The sequence below is a fragment of the Pseudorasbora parva genome, chromosome 16 (genome assembly GCF_024679245.1).
Source record: "Pseudorasbora parva isolate DD20220531a chromosome 16, ASM2467924v1, whole genome shotgun sequence".
Lineage (NCBI taxonomy): Eukaryota > Metazoa > Chordata > Actinopteri > Cypriniformes > Gobionidae > Pseudorasbora > Pseudorasbora parva.
Window position 1 is genome coordinate 41,936,193 of NC_090187.1, and position 22,068 is coordinate 41,958,260.

A 22,068-nucleotide genomic window follows, 5' to 3' on the forward strand; every position below is an offset into this window, starting at 1 on the left:
ATTGTCTTTAACAGGGTGAGGTCAAGATAACAGAGAGGTGTTCGGTTAGCCAATGATGTGGCCAATCACATTTACACAAGCCATTCAGGGTTTGAAATTAAGCCAAACCAGCCAAATGCGAGTTTAACCAACATATCAACAAAGTGAAAAGTGGATTGCATGCTGGGGCGAAAAGCGGGACTTCTATGTTTTCTATGTGAAAATGCACCACTCAATGAAGGTTGTTCAAAACCCTCAATTGCCATCAGAAGTTACATAATCAGATTACTTTTGTCAAGTAACTAGTAATGCATTACTTTTAAATTTAGAGAAAAAAAAATTGAGTTATTTTTCCAAATGAGTAACTCAATTTACTTTGCACTTCCTCCTGATTTCTCTCAACATGAGGACAGGAGAGCTGTCAATGGGAAAACAGAAGCGCTGAGGAGAGGAGCAACAAGTTTTGTGTGACAATAAATCATAAAAGTGGTTTATTTGGTTTAAATATCTTATAAATGACCCCGTGTGGGGCAAAAGACATACAGTACTGATACAAATACTTTAGCTAAAATAATAGTGCTGGGCAATCAATTAAATCACATTCAAAATAAAAGTTTGTGTTTACGTAATATGTGTGTGTGTGTGTGTACTGTGTATAATTATGTATATATAAATACACAGCAAGTATATATTTAAGAAAAATATGATATTTATACATAAATTATTTATAATATAAATATATAAACACATGCAAATATTTCTTAAATATATACAAATGAAGGATGTGTATTTATACATAATTATACATAGTACACACGCATGTATTACGTAAACACAATTTTATTTTGGATGTGATTTAATCAATTGCCCAGCACTATTACACGGGGTCATTTAGAAGATATTTAAACCAAATAAACCACTTTTATGATTCATAAACTTTAGCAAAGTTTAAATTATTTTCTTTCAATTTTGATAAATAAAGACATTTTTGGTCAATAAATATACTGTCATTATGTTAAATATTGTGTATGCCCGCCTTTACCCCGGGAGGTGTAATGTGCTCAGCTCGTCTTGTAATTCCTCTCACACGACGCGAGCCGCGTCATACGAGCATCCACAATGTCCACGAGAGAAAAATAAATTGTACCATAGCAAAAGAAAAGGAGACGAAACATAAACGTGTACGCCCGGCTAAAGAGTTGTTCATACTGGACACTTTCAGGGGTTAAAAAACAGGTAGATGGAACAGAATGCAGCGGTCTAGACAAAATTAAAGAAAAAAAGTTGTTTCTTTGAAAGCGACAGGTGTTTTATGAAGCTTTGGTGAATCATGTGTTTCTGATCAGCGTTTCAGAGCAGGTTTTAAATTGCCCATTTTTCTAACCTTGATTCTGAAAAAAATGTCAATGGTTTGTCGCTAAAGAACACTCATGAATCAGTGTAATATATTATTTTTACTCATCTCGGGTCAATTTTAGGTTCAGTTTTTAAGAAGGAGCATAAATAATGCAACGGGAGAGTGACAGTCAAGTGTTTCTCATTCTCTATAGCTAAATCCTGCCTAAAAAAAGCACTACTAATTAAAAAATAATAATTATAGTATTATTTAATGGTATTTTGACTTGTAGAGTACATTTAGAGACTTTACATTAATACAAATGTTTTATATATATATATATATATATTTAAAAAAAACATTTTTATTAAAGTAAAATCTCTAAATGTACTCTACAAGTCAAAATACCATTAAATAATACTATAATTATTATTTTTTAATCAGTAGTGCTTTTTTTTAGGCAGGAGATATCTCTATATATATATATCTCCAGCAAAAAAAGCAGCTTCATCTCAGTGGTAACTGATCAGATTGTTTGAAGTGAAGCTATGTGAGAAAAATAAGTGGTTGGAGATGTTTCCTCAGAGGCAGAGCACATTTGTTTGTCTTTGGAATGTGCAATGTTGAATAACTGACAATAAGAGCAGGAAAACACATTAGAGAGGGTTGATTCTGATTTCATGATGTCTTTATAAATGTATCAGTCAAAGCTAGGTGCGATGCAACAGCCAAAAACAGGCGAGTGTGTTTCACACAGCTCTACACTGACATTTGGTGGTTATCTGAGGTATTTCAGCCTACAAAGATTATAACATCATCACAGTTCCTCCACACCCCTCAAGACAACCACATGTCTGTCAGGGCATGACACCTCAAGAGTTTAATATAGTCTGAAGTCTCACATTTACAACATAATGACAGCATTACAAAGGTAAGATAGAAATCATGTCAAAAGATTTCTTCATGAAAACGAAGAGGACTGTTCTTCTCATCAAATACATGGAATGGAAAGATGAAAGCCTGATAGGTTTTGCTTATTGTGTTAAACTATAAAGACTCAGTCACACTGAGGATGATAACTGCAACGATAAAGCACAGAGGAAAATTTCCGTTGGAATAAATCCAAAATATTATCCAAAATATGAATAATAGAAACACTGACAGCCAATCAGAATCCATCCTGCTTTAAAGAACTGGAGCATTTAAAGCCTCAGACAATAAAACTACAGCGTGTGATTATAATAAACTATATCATGATTTTGGTGTTGGCATGAAAGTCATCATTCTTAGTGTGAACTGACCCCAACACAAAGTTTAACATTTGATGTAATTCTGCATTTCTGTCGTTTTTATCTTAAATATGATCAGCACACTTTAATAGCACAAATGTAGAGTACAAAGAATAACAACAGACAAAAGACTTTGCTTTTTATCACGACTAACATTACTCAATACTGTGGCATGCAGAGATGCATCCAGTTTAAACAATTAATTCAGGGAGCAACATGATGAATGATATAAAAGGCTTAATTTATCCATACTTTAGTACTAGGCCCATCTGTTATGAAGTTATCATCAATTTGAAAGCGAGCTTCAGACCCGAGTTTGAATAAGCTCAAGTGTTGGAGAGAGAAGTGACCGTGTTCTGCAGCGCTGCGGAGCTCAGGAGATGAGACGAGATGTTGGCCTGTAGGGGGCGCACTGTCAAAGAAACACACCACATTTCCTTCATAAAATCAATTATTTTAAAGCCAATGTCATTTTTCGCCTGCTAGAGGTCGCTTATTCAAAACAAATGCATAGCTTGGTAATGTCTGGATTTGGCTGAGCTTTTATTATGCCGCAGACGAGCGCTTCCGCTTCTTCCGCTCGTGTGAATGTGTGGTAACACGGCACTGTTTTATCATATAACACACATTTAGTGTGTTAAAGTTGTTATAATGTTACTCTGTGCGTTCGCTCGGCGCTGCTGAGACACTTGTTCACACTGCAGTGAGATCATATTAAGCATGGTAAAACAATGATTTAAACGATGAGACTAAAGGGGGTCGCATACCGGACGAGAAGCACAGCGCCGCATCTCGCCAGCTCAAAGGTATCGCACACATTCTATGATTATCAATTTATAGTCAGCTACATCTTTATGCAACACTTTCACTCTTACATTTTTGCTGGGGTGCCAGACAAAAATATATTCTGCCACTATTTTCTCTTATGAACGTGTTTGAGAAAGAAATGAATGAGAGGTGCTCTACTAAAGATGGTACATGTATGTAGGCTGTAAACTGAAGAATGTCTATCTTTATATCAGGGATCTGACCTTTTTATTTTTTATTCTTATTATTGTCTTTACAACTGTTTTTAACTATGCTTGTTTTAAATTTCTATTCATCCATATGGTACTCTTTTTTTCTCATGCATTTGTTACCACTGTTTTAATTAATTTCTATGTAAAGCACTTTGAATTGCCATTGGGTATGAAATGTGCTATACAAATAAACTTGCCTTGCCTTGCCTATTTCCTTATGCTTAAAATTCTTGCCTAGAGACCATCTCAGCTGTGGCTTTCTTTTCTCAGTCCAAATAATTTCACCCATGCGAGTCCAAAAAGACTAACAGATATCCGTTTCTGGAGAAACTTCTTGGTAATGGTCCCATTAGATCTCCCAAAGCTCCCAAAATTTCCCATGTTCGTTGAGTAACTGTTTGTTGTAATTTTCCAGATGGTCGGCGATTCTCTGGCTTTTTTGATCTCTTTATAATATCTGCCAATTTTGTATGAATTGTTTAACATCATAGCTGAAATTAGGCCAATAAGCCACAACTAGGTGGTCTTAAAATCAAAGAATCCAAGTGCCCCACCAAAGAATTTTCATGGAAAGTTTGAAGGAACGGCTGTTGAAAAATCTTTGGCACGTACATCTGATAGAGTTTTATGAGAAGTCTGCATGACTCTGAAGACTTTGAATCCTCCATTATAGTACATTAAGTCATTGAGTTAATAATGCATTTCCCGAGTTTCCTACTATCCTCTGATTGTAAGACTTGATCCCTGAATCCTCTTGCTGGGATTTCTAAATCAAATGATCAGTGAATGGCAGCTCCTCTTTTTTGTCTGGCATTTTTAGAGTGAAAATGAACATGCACAAAACAATAGTTTTAATGTGTTATTTGTTTAAACTTTGTTAAAGAGTGTTTTGATATGATTATTTGGTGTTTCTATGCTATTGTTTATTGTTTTGTATATGTTTATTTCTATTCAAATGGTGATTTGTGGTGTGATTAAATTGGTACACTGTCATAGTGAATACACTAAAATTTGCATGTTAGTCATTGTAGAATGGTTTTTCCTTTGGTTTACTCTTATCATATTAAAGGTTTATGTTAAATTTATGAGTCCTGTGTCGACTCTCCTTCTGACTTGACTAACAACCCTTAAGCAAGCATAAGGAAATATTGGCAGAATATATTCCTGTTTGGCATATCAGCAGAAATGTAAGAGAAAGTGTTATATTATGTTTAAAGACATTATGAAATTAAGATAATGTCTATACTATGTTATAATTGTACTGTACAATTAAATACAATGGTTACCAAGTCTGCAGCCTGAACATTTACCTCAGGGCGTAACTTACATTAACTGACCTCATTGAGAACTTCACCTGAAAATATTTTCCTATTGGTCTATGTTTAGGCTTTAGTCAAGCCATTACACTATAACTGTAAAGGTAAAGATATTTTGCGGCACAGGATTAGTTTTCTATGGATGAATGTCTCCAAACAGTTCTTCACATGTCTAATAACGAATATTATTTATATGTATTGGCTAGGCAACGTGGGGGAGAGGACGCTGGCGTCGTCTGTTCGCCGCTTCTCCACCCACAACAAATCATGTTAATGTACTATTAGATTTACATTTTATTTTATTTCCTTATGTTTGTGACTAGTCTAACAGTCAGAGCTACAATTGGGACTGTTGCTGATTGCTGGCAGCCACTGAGATGTCGTTGTTCGTCGTTTCGCCGTTTTCAACCGCTTCTCTAATGTTTACATTTGAATTGCTGCGGTTGGTTTCTGGTTTGGAGGACATTTTATGTTTCTCGCCGCGGGTGCTCACTGGTGGTCTCCCTTGGGCTTAAGCTGCATGGTGGCTGAAGTTTGCACCGGGCTAGCGTCATCCGGGCTCTCGTCATCGGTGTCCGGCATGATGTTGGGATGTTCTGCTTCTCGGCTGCGCCGCTGTTCCGTCCTGCATTGCGACCGTGGAGCGACATCTGCGCCGGCCCCGGTGTGTCCACAGAAGTGCCCGGAGGAATGTTCTGCCTCCTGCATGGTGCTGCAGCGATCCCCATCGTTTGAATCATCATGAAGAAGACCCATCATCTGGTCTTCAGCTGTCGTGCCTCAGCGATGTCATCGGGACACTGCCGCTGGGAGAAATCTGAAACATGGAGTGGACCACAGTGTGCTGCGGAGCTAACAGAGACTTCCACCATCAGCTGTTTTCTGTTCACCATCAGCTCTGTTTCTGTTCACCATCAGCTCTGTTTCTGTTCACCATCAGCTCTGTTTCTGTTCTGTTTTCTGTGTTGGTTGATTGTTTGTAGTATTCTATATTTTTACTTGTTATTCATTTTTTTGTTGTTATCCCCCCCCCCCCCCCCCCCTTTGTTGCACTTTGAGATTCTTCGGAATGAAAAGTGCATTATAAATAAAATCTATTATTATTATTATTATTAATAAAACATCTTTAAAACATCATTAAAGCGGCTTTGGTGTTTCCTTTGGTGGTCTACTAAATAAAGCTGGAAATTGAGGGAAACAAATGTATGATGTCATTGATAGGCGACGCACGCATAGGTGTCCTGGTTAAAATGGCTTATTTCTTGGGATTTTAACATTATTGGAAACATTTGGGATAATGCAAGTACACATATCAACCAAATATACAACACTGTTCTAGTGATATTTTAAATCCAAAAATCGTACATATTGTGCATTTAATTATTATGGCTAAAACCTGCGGTTTAAACGACAAGTGATATTATGAAATGAACAATAATACGTTTTATTTATATAGCGCCTTTCCCATACTCAAGGTCGCTGTACACAAAAATGATCAAACCTTTTTTGTTTAAAATAAACTACATTTAAATGAGACAAAAGATCATCAATCCTTCTTCCAAGTGTTTTGTCTATTAAATAGGTGAGCCTAACATACAGCTTATAAGACTTGCCAACCAGCAGTACCGTGATCAATGCACAAATGTTTTGTTGTGGTAATGGTCTGACCTGTGCCGCTGTGTTCTGCCGTAAGGTTCTGATTGGTCAGGCTCTCCTCACAGCTTTGCACTCGCTGAAACGACTCAAAGTTCACAGATGCGTCATCTTCTGAAAGGCCATGAGCCACCTGTCCATCACCAGGCCGACAGACCTCGAAACGCACCCACTGATAACTGAAGGAGGGAGGCAGAAAGATACTTAATGTTTTGCACAGTGGCAACTCTGGGGTTCTTCGATCACTTCTGACCGAAAAGTTTTACATAGAATTTTTTTTTTAAATGGTAGCTTCATCGTAAAGGTACGAAACTTGTGACTTTTATGGTACTTGGTAATTAATGGGAAATTGGCAAAAATACAGAAATGTTTTTGTGCATACAATCTACAAATCACCCATTATGCCTAAAAAAGTATACAACATTGAAGGGGTGAATCTCTTAAACATCAATAGTGCAAAACAGACACACACACACACACACACACACACACACACACACACAACGTGTTACTGTAAAAGCTAATTTTCGAAAATGTGTAAAATCAATTTCAAAATTGAAAAATCAATAATTTATCCACAATGTAAGAAAAAAAGCGCACAGCATTGAAAGCATGAAACTAAGCTATCGATATTGCAAAATAGACACAGAGAAATATGAGACTGTAACAGGGAAAATTGAGAATATGTGAAATAAAATACACTATCAAAAAAAAGGGGAGACATTGGATCCAAAATGCAAAAGTTTCACACCGTCTCTCTCTCTTGAACATCAACACACACTTTCAAAGGTGCTTGCCAAGGGATGTAAAAACAAGCACAATGTGCAATTATCCAATTAGCAAGAAACAGTTGTGACCTGTGCAACAAACACTAATTACAGTTTGTATGTAAATAATATGCACATAATATGTAAATATAGTTAGGATATTATTTTAATATTTAAAACACTTATTTTATATTTTTGTTTCTCTATTATCCATTTACTGTTTTATAATTATTATACTTTTGCTGTTATTTTAGTTTGTTCATAATTGCTGTTGCCTTTTGTAGATGAGTTACTGTTCATTAAATTTTGTACAAAAACAGAAAATACTTTTTTATAAAAGGTTTATAAAAATTATTATGACAATTTATGATAATTAATTGCATTTTTTATTAAATTAGAATTAAAACAATGGGTAACAAAGTGCTCTCCATTTGTTCGCTTTCTAACGTAATGTTCAGGTTTGACTGTATTATAAAGTAAACTAAAATATATTCAAATCCACAACCTAAAAAAAGGGAGACAATGTGCAAAAACAACTAGGGAATTCACAAGCCTTTCCATAGAGAGCTGTATATCAATCTAGTGGTTAACTGTGGTACTGCATGAAACTATTACTCACTACTCTCACTAGAGGGCACCAATCTGACTTAAAAAAATTGTATTTTAAAGGGGAAGTCTCTATCCTTTATCCTGAATTCAGCATTATTTGAAAAATAATTACAATTATTTAAAACAAAATGGGTAAAAAAAATAGATCATAAGTATTCGCATAGACATTAATTGTTACCATTACACCTGTTTCACACCGCAAGCGTGAGCAGCGTAACTACACCGTGACTGCAGCGGCAGACCATAGACCGTAAAAAAATATGGACGACTCGACATCATCCGTTTCCGCTTGGCAGATTTGAAGCTTTCAGGCGGCCTTGCACGGCGCTGACATCTTGGGACCGAGTCTGCGCAGTAGCGATTTCGGGACCGGAGTTGCGCAGTAGAGCGCAGGAAGTAGAGCAGGAAGTACAGCCGCGATTTTAAAAGCCCGCCCACACTCTCGCAGATGCAGAACAATTAATTATGTTGGTGTGAAATAAACAGTTATGGAAATGTAGAAATTAAAGCTAAAGCTCCAATCTGCTCCCGAAAAATCCGAAAAAAGTCCGTTAGTGCCTCAGTGACAACTTCACTCAGAGAAGCCGTCAGTCTCTGCTGTCAATCATGACGTCACACCCCCCGTTTTTAAAGCGTCAGATAACTAACTCAAACTAAACTTATTTTTAAAACGAACACCTGAAATGAAATCATCGTGATGATAACTGCCTTCAGTGACATAAACTAACTTTGGGGGAACATTTTTGAAGTGTAATTTTATTATTTAGTTTGCCTCGCGTCCATTAGAAAACACAGAGGGGCGGCTATACTGGGACCGGTCACCGGGGGGCGATCGAGGCGCGAAAGCTTCAGTAAATGAGAGGGAGACTGCAGGCTTGCGGCAGACGGGCGAGAGTATTCACACTGGAAGCGTTGGTGCTGCGTCACAGCAGCGGCTCCCACGATGATAGAGCCTATTCCTGTCTGAGTATTACATACTAAACTAAAATAAATTATTCTATTTTCTGGCTAGTTTACTTTACTTTTTATAATACTTTCACCCAAACGGAATAATTAAAACAAGTTTAAATGGATAATCTTCTACAGATGATTTTTATTCTTCGTTTTCTTTAATTATTATTAATTAATAATTATTCTTTAGTTATTGTTAAAACACACCACATGTGCTTCTTGTGTGCATTTTGAGCGCTTTTGTGATATTATATTTATTTTGTCCATCAAAAGTGTGCTTTCGCGTTACACCGTGACTGCAGCTGCAGACCAAGAGCCTTTACCTGTCTGAGTATTAAATACTAAACTAAACGAAAGTTTGTTATATTTTCTGGCTAGTTTACTTTATTTTTTATAATCATAACCATACTTTCACCCAAACTGAATAATCAAAACAAGTTTAAATTGCTAAAATCTTCCACAGATATTTTTTCTTCGTTTTCTTTTCTGACATACTCCATTTATTGTTCAAATACACTACACGTGCTTCCTGTGTGCATTTTAGGCACTTTTTGTGTGAAATCACATTTATTTTGTCCTTTAAAAGTGTGCTTTCACTTTAATTGAGTGTCAGGAGCGTCACTCCACAAAAATAGGCTTGCAGCCGAAACCCCCGCTTCACTGCTGCTCACGCGACGCTCCTGCTCGACGCTCACGCGCTGCTCCTGCTCCCGGTGTGAATGCACTCATTGATTATCATGGGCGCTGGAAAAAATTCGTGCCGCTCACGCTTGCGGTGTGAAACGCCCGTTACATGCTCTCAAAATTTAAAAGAAAGAATATTATGAAGCATTAATATATGCTCATTGACATTGATTTTACTGGGGGGGGATAAAGTATTTCATGGTCCGGTCTTTTGACGGCGAAAGTCCAGTGTTACTCCTAAATGAAGTACCCCAGAGGGTTAATGAATTAATTCTTATGACCTAATACGTTTTAGTGTGGCTTCTTAGCTGTGGTATACATATTTAAGTAAATGTAATTAGTTATTTTACTTAAGTATCTTTTGGGCTTCTTTGTACTGATTATCAAATATATTAACAACTTTTACTCTCTACTTGACTACATTGTAAATGTACTTCTTACACATTACATTTTGCATGTCATATTGAAACACTATTGCAATCGCCATCTAAGGGCATCGAAGATACTTTATCTTGTGCGTTTTGCCTTTACTCACCAAAACCTGTAAATGAGGCTACTTTACATGAATGTGAGTGCATTAGCTGTAGTTGATGAATCGCAGGCGTTTGATTTAGGAGATAAGGTCATGACTGCAGCCGGTGACGAGGCTGAAACCAGCACATCCAGTGCAAGTAAAATATTTCATTTGACTTAACTGTTTTATTTATCCACTATATAGACGCGACCAAGGATAATGGTTTATTTATGGCCTTTTTGTGCATTTCAGCTAAACTGAGACTTGTGAATTTGTAGATGTTTAAGATGCTGTTGTGTTGAGGTGCTCAGTTTTATTTTATAAAAATAAACATGATTTCGAATCTTACATAACTTATTTGATTAAATATTACTTATTTCACTGGCATGTCTCTTAGGGACTAGTGCATTGTAGTGCAAAATAAGTTATGTAAGTTATCTTACATAACTTATTTTATTAAATATTTCTTATTTCACTGGCATGTCTCTTAGGGACTAGTGCATTGTTGAGTCTATATTTAGTATGGGTAAAATACTTAAGTACTGTTAAAATCAGACACTCAAAGACTTCTACTCAAGTCGTATTGGAATTGGCGACTTGTAACCTGAAATGAGTCGTTTACACTGTAAGGTGTCTGAACTTTTACTGAAGTTTGGTTTTCAGGTATTCTTTACACTTATGCTTCTTAGACATTTCAAAGCTTGAAATGAAACTAATCCGTTCACGTTATTTTGGTGTAGAATAAAAACGAGTGTTACTCACTTGCTGCACTTGCGAGCCCCAGGACAGCTCTGGATCAGGTTCTGAATGGTGGGGTGAGAGAAACCAAAAAAGTCTGCTCCAGACGGGACAATGTTGATCAAGGGTTTGGCACTAGATGATAAAAAAGAAGATATAAACAAATAATTGATGATGATTTTGGAAACATTCTGTGTAATACAAAGAGTAAACCAATTATAGGATGAATCAAACATGTCATTGAAAAACCATAAACACAAGATCATCAAGAATTTTTTTTTTTTTTTTTTTTTACACACGTTACCATTCAAAAGTTTGGGGTGGGACAATTTTTTAAGTGTTTTTAAATAAGTCTTCTCCTCACCAAGGCTGCATTTATTTGACTTAAAAAACACTATTAATACTAATTTTCTATTGTAATATATTTTAAAATGTAATTTATTCCCGTGATCAAAGCAGAATTTTCAGCATCATTACTCCAGTCTTCAGTGTCACGATTCTTCAGAAATCATTCAAATATGATGATTTGCTGCTCAAAAACATTATTATCGATTTTTTTTTAAATAGTGCAGATTAATATTTTTATGGAAACCTTGATAGAAATCTATATTTTTGTAACATTATAAATGTCTTTCCTGTCACTTGATCAATTTAAGGCATCCTTGCCGGAAAAAAAATACAAAAAAATGTTTTAATAAATAATAAAATCTATTAAGTGCAAAGTGCTTAAATGTGAAGAAAACATGGGACATGTATTCTGTGAATCTGCAATATGCAGACTAATTTAACTCCATTCAGTAATCAGTATGAGCAATAGATATTATTGATATCCATGTTGTGAGAAATGCTTCAAGACTTCACCTGCGGGCAGCGATGGCTTTGAGCAGGTTTGCGTGGCAGGTGAGCGCAGATGAGGCCACGATTGCATTCTGTGGGTCATCTTCTGGTGCGATCTCAAACTAAATATTACAAGAATAAATGTTCAGTTCATATGGTCAATTTCACAATAAAAGTTCATAAAACCAGGGTAATTTCTTCACCTTTACTGCCACATTTACAGCATTTGCATTTCAAAGCATCAGCACAGTATTTCAATGTCAGGTCAACTATACATGAGCATACATCGTGAGCACCTGTGGTCCTTGGCCACCATCTTTGATCTGGCATGTGTAGAGACACTTCTGATCAGGATTCTTCATGCTGGCGAAAACTCTGGTGCTGCAGAAGCCCACAGGATAAATAGCAGTGTCATCATTGAACAGAGTCCTGTCTGTGATGATCTACGATAGGAACACACACACACGAGCTTCAGGAAGGAAATATTTCTGCTACTCCACACTGCCAAGAAAGCAAAAGTTATAACTTTATATAATAACACTTGTCAAACTCGGATTTTGGGTGGTCCAATCTACTGCAGAGTTTAGCTCCAAAACTAACCCTGAAGACATTGATTAACAGTCTGTGTGTTCACGCCATGCCGCTCAAATTCAAGAGTGTTCGCATCCTAGTAACTTGTAAGCTGTGAATTGGCTGAGTGTATCACCTGACCACTGCAGATTTAATGATATCAAAGTACAGCAAGAGCTATTCAAAAGCATACAAAGCTTTATTTACTGTAGTTACGGCATGGCATGAATGCAGGAGGCCTGGTCCTCTCTCTGTCGTCACTGGTTATCCTACCACTCGAGACTGGTGTGTCAATCCGCTCCCAAGGCTCTTGGCCCCACACTGCTTGTTGCCACAAGCTGGTTTAGGTGTGTTTAATTAGGGTTACAGCTAAATTCTACAATTGCCCTTGAGAACTGAATTTGACACCCCTGTTATATCACATTAGGACTGGACCATCTGACCTCCCCTAGGCTGTAAACGGTCAGTCCACCGAGCACGATGGGAAACAGCGGCCTCCCGGAAGAGTCCAGCGAGATGGGCTGCACAAGCTTGCGCACTCCTCCCTCCGCTACCTTCCTCTTCTTACAAATCCTCTTCATGACTGAAAGTTGAGCAAACAAATGTTAAGAAACTATTGAATCAAAATACAGACACACATAAAATAGAAAACACTGCAGGAAGAAACACTCACAATCTTCCCTGCCGATCTCTCTCCCTCTCTCTTTTCGTTCTTTTTTGGGTTTCCTCAAAAGGCTGTCTTCAGACCCGGAGAGTCCAGTGGTTTGGCTGTGGCTCCCAGGTAGAGCAGCGCCCCCTGGTGTGCTGGAGCTCAAAGTGACAGGTGTGTGTGTGCTGCAGCTGGGAGTCGGGGTGGCCTCTCCTTCAGCCAGAGACTGATTCTGCAACAAAGACTTCAGCAGGAACCTGGAGATATAGGATGAGATTTTAACACACACACTACAGTAAAAAAAAAAAAGCTTTTAATCAAATTATCGACCCCAAACTGTTGAAAAAAGTTATTAAAAGTTATGAAGATAATTATAAGTTATAAAGAAAATATCAAAAATATGTATCAAATAAAAAACTGGACACCTATTTATTTTTTTAAATAACTACTAACACTAAGTTCAAGTTTGCTTGGTTCGTTTAGTCCGGACAAAAACAACAATAACAACAACAACATTTCGTCCTGGTCCTCTCAGCGTTCACATTCTGCATTTTAATACTGAACCTAAAGAGACCAAACCTAAAGTCATGAGGAGACATTCACAACCTGATTGGTTGGCTTTTATTACATATTTCACAACAGAGCTTCCCAAACATCCAAACAATGCTGTGTGTGGCTAAATGTGGTCATTGTATGTGCGTAGCTTTATATGATGATATTTTGACCAGCTGAGAACTTGTGAAGAGCTTATAAAATGTGTAAAGGAGTCAAAACAGCTTCAGGAATCCCTCCGTCACACACACAAACCAAGAGGAGATACGGTTCTGACGCCTGTACCGAACTATGATGGGCAACATCACGACTGTGATGAGAAAAACCGGAGTGCTTGAGCATTTGGTCATTCCTATTTTTAGATCGTTTACATGTCTTTGGTCCATGTTGTGTTCATATTTCATTGGAACCGCACTAGAGTTTGTTTGGAAGCGAACCGAGACTCATCTTTACAGTTTGTTTGGTGGCACCAGGGTTCGGATGGCAGCGTTCACACTTACTTAAATGAACCGCCCTAACAAAGTAATCGCACCAGGGTTTGTTTTAACTGAACTAAACATGCCAACTGAACACACCCCAAGTAATCTGAATTTTAATGTTCAATCAAGAATATCTTGTAATGAAGATGGACGTACCTCCTTTCTTCTTTCGCCCGGACAAACTTCTCTTCCAGGTGAGCAATCTCATCATACAGTGCTGCGTTTTCCTGTGAGTCAAAGGGTACCAATTTCAAGCATGATTACCACAGTAATATAATCCAAACCAGGCAATTACATACAGTATTTAAGCTGTGTTCACACTGCCACACTTTGGTCACTGATGGGCGTTCACACTACTGTTTGCCTAGTAATGCTTGTGGCATGACATGTTGTAGACACCAAAACAGTTTATTTTGTTTCTAAAACCAAATTTAAGAGAAAAGACTAAATATAAATGGAACCAGTAAATTAAAATATTAATATTAAAGATGAACGAGAAACAGCAAGTGCTGTTTGCCATCGTGGCTCTTTATCCAAAGCAAAAGCTCAAACACTGGTCTATCTGGGTTTACAAAACCATTCAGGATCGGGGTCAGCATGGTGAATGCAACCCTATGTATAGCGAGATACAATTTATCATAAATTATAGGAAAGTTACTGCCCGCAAAAAAAAAGACATCTCTATCTTAACGCTGACACCCTAATTATAACTAATGGGATCGCTTTGTTACTGGCAGTGTGAACACAGCTTTAAACTCACTATATTATTGATATAAAAACTAAAAGAACTCTTACTCACAAATATCATGGCACGGGCAGCCTTGCGCAGACGCATGTACTTCAGCCGGTACTTCTCATTTTGGTTCTTGCGAGGGCCTTTCCTGACCTTAGGCCTTGACTCAGTGTGGCTTGTGGGGGAAGGAAGCTGTCCCAGAGATGAACCGGATCCTGAACTTGAGAAGGTCGACTGAGCAGAAAACACCTGCAATGCATGCTGTCTCTCTTCATCAGTCTGCATGTGTGAGTTACAAACAAATCAGAGTTTAACAGACGAAAATACAGCAGAGCTTTATTACAGCTTCACGTTGGTTATGCCACTAAATTATAGGAACTATTTAAAGGTGAAGTGTGTCATCTCCGCACAATGTGATGGCCAGCATTGTGACTATGACGAGAGAAAACAGGAGTGCTTGAGCATTCTGACCATTTTAGGGATGCGTCTGGTAACACCATGTCTTTGGTTCGTGTTTGTTCATATTTCATTCCAAACGCAATAGAGCAATCGCAACAGGGTTCATTTTAATCCAACCAAACATGCCAAGTGTGAACACACCTCAAGTAATCTGAATTAAAATTTTCAATCAAGTAACAATGCTTGATTTAGCATTCAATACGTCAACTTCTGGTTCAACCAATGGCTGTACGGGGCAATAGTTCCTGTCTCAAAAAATTGGCAGACTTGTAGGATTGCAAAGAACACTTCACCTTTAAAGTAGACCACCAAAGTATAAACTGATATCATCAAGCATGTGGTTGTTTGATACAGACTCCAAACAACATATAAAAATAAGAAAATGATGCCAAATGACAACAAAACAATGTGGCATTTAGTAAGTGTCACGTGTCCTAACGAAAACTATTTCTAAGTTAAAATTGGTGTAAAACACTGACAGCTAACTGACATGTGCTTATAGACTTACCAACAGGGCAAAAACTCCATTTCTGCTCTCAATCCTCTTGAAGCGTCTGCTCCCTTTCTGTGTCTGTAACACACCGTGAAACTAAAGCAAGCGCTGCAGACTGAGATCTGACTCTCTCTGGGACAGACTGCTCTGACTTTCCCCTTTTCCTCTAAATCAATCATTCTAAAACTTTAATGAATGTAAAAATGAAAGACAAACAAGTGAAATCATGCTCTAAATTAAACATTGCTGGTGCTGAATGGAAAACAAAGTAGTGCATGCCTGACAGTGAACAGCACGACAGAGTCATAAATAGCTGGGAGTCTCACCTCTCGATACATGACCGCCTCAAGGCTCGACTTTGCACTGCGGATAGGACAAAATAAATGGCGTTTATCTCTGCATTTGTGGATGCAGTTGTAAATATTTAAACCTAAGGAATAGTTTTGTACTTTGACTGCACCAGACCACGATCAATGATCCGCTGCTTGATCTCCTTGATGTGCATGGGCCGCCCAGCCTCTTCCAGAACAATCTTAAAAAACAGAAAAATCAGTAATTTGACCACATGAAATGAATGTGAAATAGCACGGTTTAGGAAAGATCTTCACCTGAGCAGCATCAAGCCATGTGAGGTTCGGTTTATCAGCAACCTCACTGGGAGTTTCACTGAAAAAGAGCAGAAGTATGTGACCACATTAAACATTTCCCACATATTGGAATTATTGCAATGTGGCATTTGTAGGTCATAGTAATGCAGTAATCTGTATCTGCATTGGTAAAAAAACAACAACTATTATTTATAGGGGTATAGATCGGTTTTGAAGCCACGGTTCGGTACAGCATTTTTACAAAATTGCTTTTTATTTATTTTTATTCAACTGTGGTTTACTGAAAGAATTGTGTCCGTCCTTAAATTAATTCAATTATAACAAAGTTTCTTAAAGATAATGTGTAAATATAGGGAGTCATTGCTTAGGCTACACTGTAAAGGTTAACAACAGAGCCCAACTAATAGCCTCAATTCAGTTATTTATTTTTAGATATAATAATAAAGACTCATAAGCGTCAAGTAAAGCAGTTTTTGCATTAACTTCTAAATCTAATTATAATTTTTAAAAAATCTCCAATTCGTTGTTGAAATATTATTATTTACACTGCTGTCAAATTATGACGGATTTATTTAAAAATAGGCTACATTAAATAACCAAGACATCACTAACAGGTTAAGTATAATATAGTATAATTATAGTACAAGTATAATATAATGAATATATAGGCCAATATAGTGCATATATTTAGCGAAAGAGTTTGTTTCTCTAGTGAACTAACAGCTCGGGACATTGAAAGCTGTTTTGTCTTTCCGCGGATGAAACACTGATTGAGCAATTACACGACATATGATACATTTCAGTAAGTTGTAATGTATCCTCAACATACCTTAAGAGATATTAATGCACGTTTATTCTTTAGGAAGAGAGGATCGCGTTCACTCGCGCACCACTGTTATCTCTCACATCACATTAAAGAGCGTCAAAATGACAATAATCATTTGAGTTTTGTTATAAAATGGAATGCTTAATATGTTCGTGTGTGAACTCGGATTGAAGTGTGTTTCGTGCTTAAAACAAGCCAACTGTTCCCTGTTAACGATTGCACACGTGCACCGAACCGAAAGCCCTGTACCGACACAGTTCGGTATGAATACGAGTACCATTACACCCCTAATCATTGATAGACTGCTATAGTAACAAAATAATATTGAATGTGCACTTGTGTGGACTGTTAGATGACAGCTGAACAAATTGAGTTTCAGAGTAGGTTAACAACCACACAAATCAAACCTGGTTTAGACTGAATCTCAAAACGATCTCAGTCAACTCAGGGTTTGATCTAGAATTTGTGATTAAAGGGTTTGTTGATGCAAGAATTTAAATTCTGTCATTAATTACTTACCCTCAAGACCCATAAAGGCACTAAAGACGTTGTTACAAAGTGGCTTTTGTAATCATTTTTTGACGCGACAATAATTCTTTTTGTGCGCAAAAACATGAATTAACGACTTTTATAGTGATTGGCTGATTTCAAAACAAAGTTTAGAACGGTTATAAATCAGCGTGTTCATTCATGATTTGGATCGCGTGTCAAACTGTGGAAATCACGTGACACTGGCGTGATTAATGATTAATTAATTTGAAAACATATTGTATGACGGAGTAAATGCTGTATTAATGTACAATAATTAATTTTATGTTGATAAATGTCTCCAAACAGTTGTTCCCTAATAAAACATAATATATTAAAGCATTTTTGGTGTTTCCGTGGTTTCTACAAACAAAACCAGAAATTGAGGTTAGCGTGGGTATGTCATTATTGATAGGTGCTGCACGGTTAAAATAAATAAATAAAAATCACTAAGTTTTAACTATAGTACAATTTCATTCAATTGCAAATAACATGCAATTAAGAAGTGTACGGATACAATACATTCAATTCACACAAAGGTAGCTTAGATTAATCTAAGTATACTATTTGTACTCTTTTAACACTATCCTTAAAGCGTACTTCTATACTTTTACTCTGAAAATGACACCCAAAAATGTTGTCTTTATGGGCACTATTGAAACAGCACCTCATTTGTTAAGACCCATAGCCATGGTGAATTTTTACTCTTAAAATAAGTAGTCGTAATAGTATCAGATGGTAATACAATTGTACAGTGTCAGTGTGTGCCGTGGTCTACTGAGTACAAATTTTGTGTTTTGGGCAAGATATATGCTCAAATATATCAAATATGGTCATAAAAGACAATTTCTGCAGTCATGTCTAGGACTTGGTACCATTTACATTTATGCATTTAGCAGACGCTTTTATCCAAAGCGAATCATCTATCATGAAGAGGCGAAGAAACACAAAAAGTACCCTAAATACAAAGATTTGGATGTTATTCAGCAAAAACCAGAAAAGGGATGAAAAAGAGAAAAAAAATTGAGAGGGAAGAGTTAGAATTTTTTTTAATGATAAGATTAAACGTGCAGTATGCAACTTTTGGCCACTAGGGGTCACTCATTCAAAATAATAACAACTGACGTACTTTGATGACGTCGGGAAAGTGCGTGGGCTCATGGGAGTTGTTGTCATTATTGCCCAAGCCTGCAGTCTCCCTCTCATTTACTGAAGCTTTCGCGCCTCGATCGCCCCCCGGTGACCGGTCCCAGTATAGCCGCCCCTCTGTGTTTTCTAATGGACGCGAGGCAAACTAAATAATAAAATTGCACTTCAAAAAATGTTCCCCAAAGTTAGTGTATGTCACTGAAGGCAGTTATCATCACGATGATTTCATTTCAGGTGTTCGTTTTAAAAATAAGTTTACTTTGAGTTAGTTATTTGATGCTATAAAAACGGGGGGTGTGACGTCATGATTGACAGCTGAGACTGACGGCTTCTGTGAGTGAAGTTGTCACTGAGGCACTAACGGACTTTTTTCGAAATTTTTGGGAGCAGATTAGATCTTTAGCTTTAATTTCTACATTTCCATAACTGTTTATTTCACACCAACATAATTAATTGTTCTGCATCTGCGAGAGTGTGGACGGGCTTTTGATATCGCGGCTGTACTTCCTGCTCTACTTCCTGCTCTACTTCCTGCGCTCTACTGCGCAACTCCGGTCCCGAAATCGCTACTGCGCAGACTCGGTCCCAAGATGTCCGCGCCGTGCAAGGGCGCCTGAAAGCTTCAAATCTGACAAGCGGAAACGGATGATGTCGAGTCGTCCATATTTTTTTACGGTCTATGTTATTGCCACTGTCAACCAGCGAATCTGGCATCTCCAGCAGAAAACATGCTCACTGACAAGGTAATTGTTATATTACATCTCTATTATTGTTAAGTTTAGTTACGGCTTTTCACTTTATGTAATGTCAATCTAATGAAATAGCAGCAAGCTACCGTTACTTAACAAACTTATCAGTAACATTAGCTAATGTGCGAGACAGAATGTTGTGCGGGCGGTCGCTATGTCAACATACCTATAAGTTGGTAGGCTATGTTGACATATTAACCGCGCATCATAATTTGAGTTACTCAAATTATAGATATGTTGACATGGCATCCGTGATTGTCGAACATTCTGTATATCAACTGTTCAATAAGGAAATAAATTTAAATTTAGTTTATCATTACCAACATAAAACATAGTAAATGAGAGAACCAGGACCAGCAATACGTTGTTCATTGGAACACGCGCTGTGTCGCTCCCCACGTTCATCAGTCATTCTAATAAACATTTATTTTGGAACTCAGAGATATATGAATAAGTAGATCATTATTAAATCAATATTATATGTAGCTAGTATTAACATATGATAAAAGTGACGGTCACCTTATATTAATTGACCAAGATAGTGGCATATTACCTTATGAAGCTAACGTTACTTTCTCCAGCTACATATAAAACCAATAATAGCTAGTCCATCTGCGTTTTACACATGACATCATCGTGTCACCAAATATACGGATAGAAATATACTTTTGAATCAGTTTTTAAAAAAATAGCTGTTTCAGTCTCCAAAAACACAGAATCCGCCTGTTTGAAAAGCCGATACAATACAAAATGTATACGTATTCAGCTAAACACGTCTCAATGTGGTCAAGATCGCTATGCAATATGCAAACATACAGCATTTTATGATTATATGATTGTTATGTTAGCTGAATGGTTACTTAGAGGACCTGTTTATTAAAACGCAAGCGAGATCAGCATCTCTCTGCAGTCTGAGCTTGTCACGAAGATTTCGCCATCTTTCAAAGGCTTCTCCAAGGTTTACACGTCTCTTGCTTCTTCTACTGTCCCAAAATCTTCTCGGGTCATTTTTTTCACCCTTACGTTTGCGCTTTGTTGAGCTGGCAAAACGTACAGGCAAAGAGTAGTCATGATCCATTATCATACAGACTTTTTTATACGGGGGTTCCCTTATACTGTCTGTCAGTGATCCTCTTTGAGTTTGGCAGTTCCGCCGAGTTCCGCAGGAAGCAAGACGCAAACGTGGATATGACGTGAAAGACGGGCGACATAACGGAAATAAAGACACGGTCCGTGTCTTCGAATTAAAATATTAATTTCTCTGGATTTAGAAGTTAATTGGAACTGTCGGGATAATGTAAACACACAACTTTAAAAAATATATAACATAGATATAGTGATCTTTTATATTTTTAATGCTGAAACATTACATATTGTGCCTTTAAGTGCACATGGAAGAGATACTCATCTTAATGACACACTGTGATGGCACCACAAACCTCCACTCGTTAGCAGAGCGAAGGCTTCTGGTGGGGGTGTAGACTCGTAGGAGCGAGTCGAAGTATGCTGGTGCTGAGCTTGTGGTGGATCCATAAGCAAGAGTTAGAGCACTGAATTTGATGCGGGCAGCGGGATGTGACGAGCCCTTTTTAGGCTCATTGAAGACAAGACGTGCCGCAGCGTTCTGGATTATTTGCAGCAGTTTGATTGCGAATGAAGTCCAGCCAGAAGTGCATTGCAATAGTCAAAGTCTAGAAATTACCATGGTCTGGACAAGAAGCTGTGTTGCAGGCGCCGTAAGGAACGGTCTGGTTTTCCTGATGTCGTGCAACACAAACCTCCATGACCGAGCTGCCTTTGAGATGTGGTTTTTGAAGGACAACTTAATAATATGGTACCATGATAATATGGTTCTACTGATGCTGCCTCCACGTGCTATCGGAAATTTGATAATTCACACGTCTGATGTCGTTATGACGAGCTCATCCCATTTAAATTTTGAAACGGGCGTTCATGTAATTACGAAAATCCATCGAGCACAAGTCATAGACATGACTGTAGAATTGGCCTTTTGTGCAATTATATAAAACAGCTGTGTGCCTTCATTGCGTAAGTGAAGGAAAGGGAATGTTTGATAACGTGTTGGATGAAAGACCTCCACCCAAACTCACGCGTCAAGACTCTCTGCGGCTCCAGTCAGGCTGCTCATGCTGTCCAGCGCTGGAAACAGCGAATAACTGCCCTGCCCATCCGCCTCCATCTCTGACTCAAAGTTCAGCGAATCCATGACTGTCACACCAGTGCTTTACATCTGTCTGAGACGAAATAACACACATCATTAACTGTGCTAGTATTGCTAAGCTAAGCTAAAAACAAAACACACACGACCCAGCCATGCAGAAATTCAGAATACAGAGCGATGTAAAATCACCTGTAATCTCACTCGATATTTAAAGTTTTTTTAAATTCGAGCAGGAAAGAAAATTGCTTCTGATATCCAGTGTTTTGGCATGTTTGATTTAGCACTTGTTCTCAAAGCTCATGGGAACCAACGATCGATTAACTGAATCGTTCATGTTTCCGGGGGCACATTTAAAGAGCACACATCACATCCGCTTTTAGTCTACTGCCGTCTAACGGA

The 22,068-nt window shown here is 37.6% G+C and overlaps 1 protein-coding gene across 6 annotated transcripts; it reads right to left on the reverse strand.

The window, feature by feature from the left end:
* Nucleotides 1-2,868: 2,868 nt before the first annotated feature.
* Nucleotides 2,869-22,016, reverse strand: tbrg1 (transforming growth factor beta regulator 1). 6 transcript variants are annotated; one of them, XM_067419087.1, is made up of 15 exons: nucleotides 21,859-22,016; nucleotides 21,599-21,742; nucleotides 16,236-16,293; nucleotides 16,077-16,159; nucleotides 15,954-15,990; nucleotides 15,643-15,705; nucleotides 14,742-14,924; nucleotides 14,099-14,169; nucleotides 12,936-13,168; nucleotides 12,706-12,845; nucleotides 11,989-12,135; nucleotides 11,717-11,814; nucleotides 10,880-10,990; nucleotides 6,608-6,771; nucleotides 2,869-3,016 (listed from the first exon to the last, which is right to left on the reverse strand). In XM_067419087.1, the coding sequence occupies exons 2-15, from the start codon at nucleotides 21,712-21,714 to the stop codon at nucleotides 2,931-2,933; spliced, it is 1,590 nt and encodes a 529-aa protein (XP_067275188.1). In that variant the 5' UTR covers nucleotides 21,715-21,742; nucleotides 21,859-22,016; the 3' UTR covers nucleotides 2,869-2,930. The 6 variants fall into 6 exon arrangements, with proteins under 6 accessions (XP_067275188.1, XP_067275186.1, XP_067275187.1 ...); XM_067419085.1 differs by having other exon boundaries at nucleotides 14,742-14,954; XM_067419086.1 differs by having other exon boundaries at nucleotides 14,742-14,954; nucleotides 21,599-21,738; nucleotides 21,859-21,987.
* Between the last annotated feature and the right edge of the window lie 52 nt (nucleotides 22,017-22,068).

Coding starts and splice junctions, on each gene's coding strand:
- tbrg1 (XM_067419085.1), bottom strand. CDS start 21,714: ATGGATTCGCTGAACTTTGAGTCAGAGATGGAGGCGGATGGGCAGGGC. Junction 12,136..12,705: donor CCGTTTACAGCCTAGGGGAG/GTCAGATGGTCC, acceptor TTCCTATCGTAG/ATCATCACAGACAGGACTCT. Junction 3,017..6,607: donor GGCAGAACACAGCGGCACAG/GTCAGACCATTA, acceptor TTTCTTTGACAG/TGCGCCCCCTACAGGCCAAC.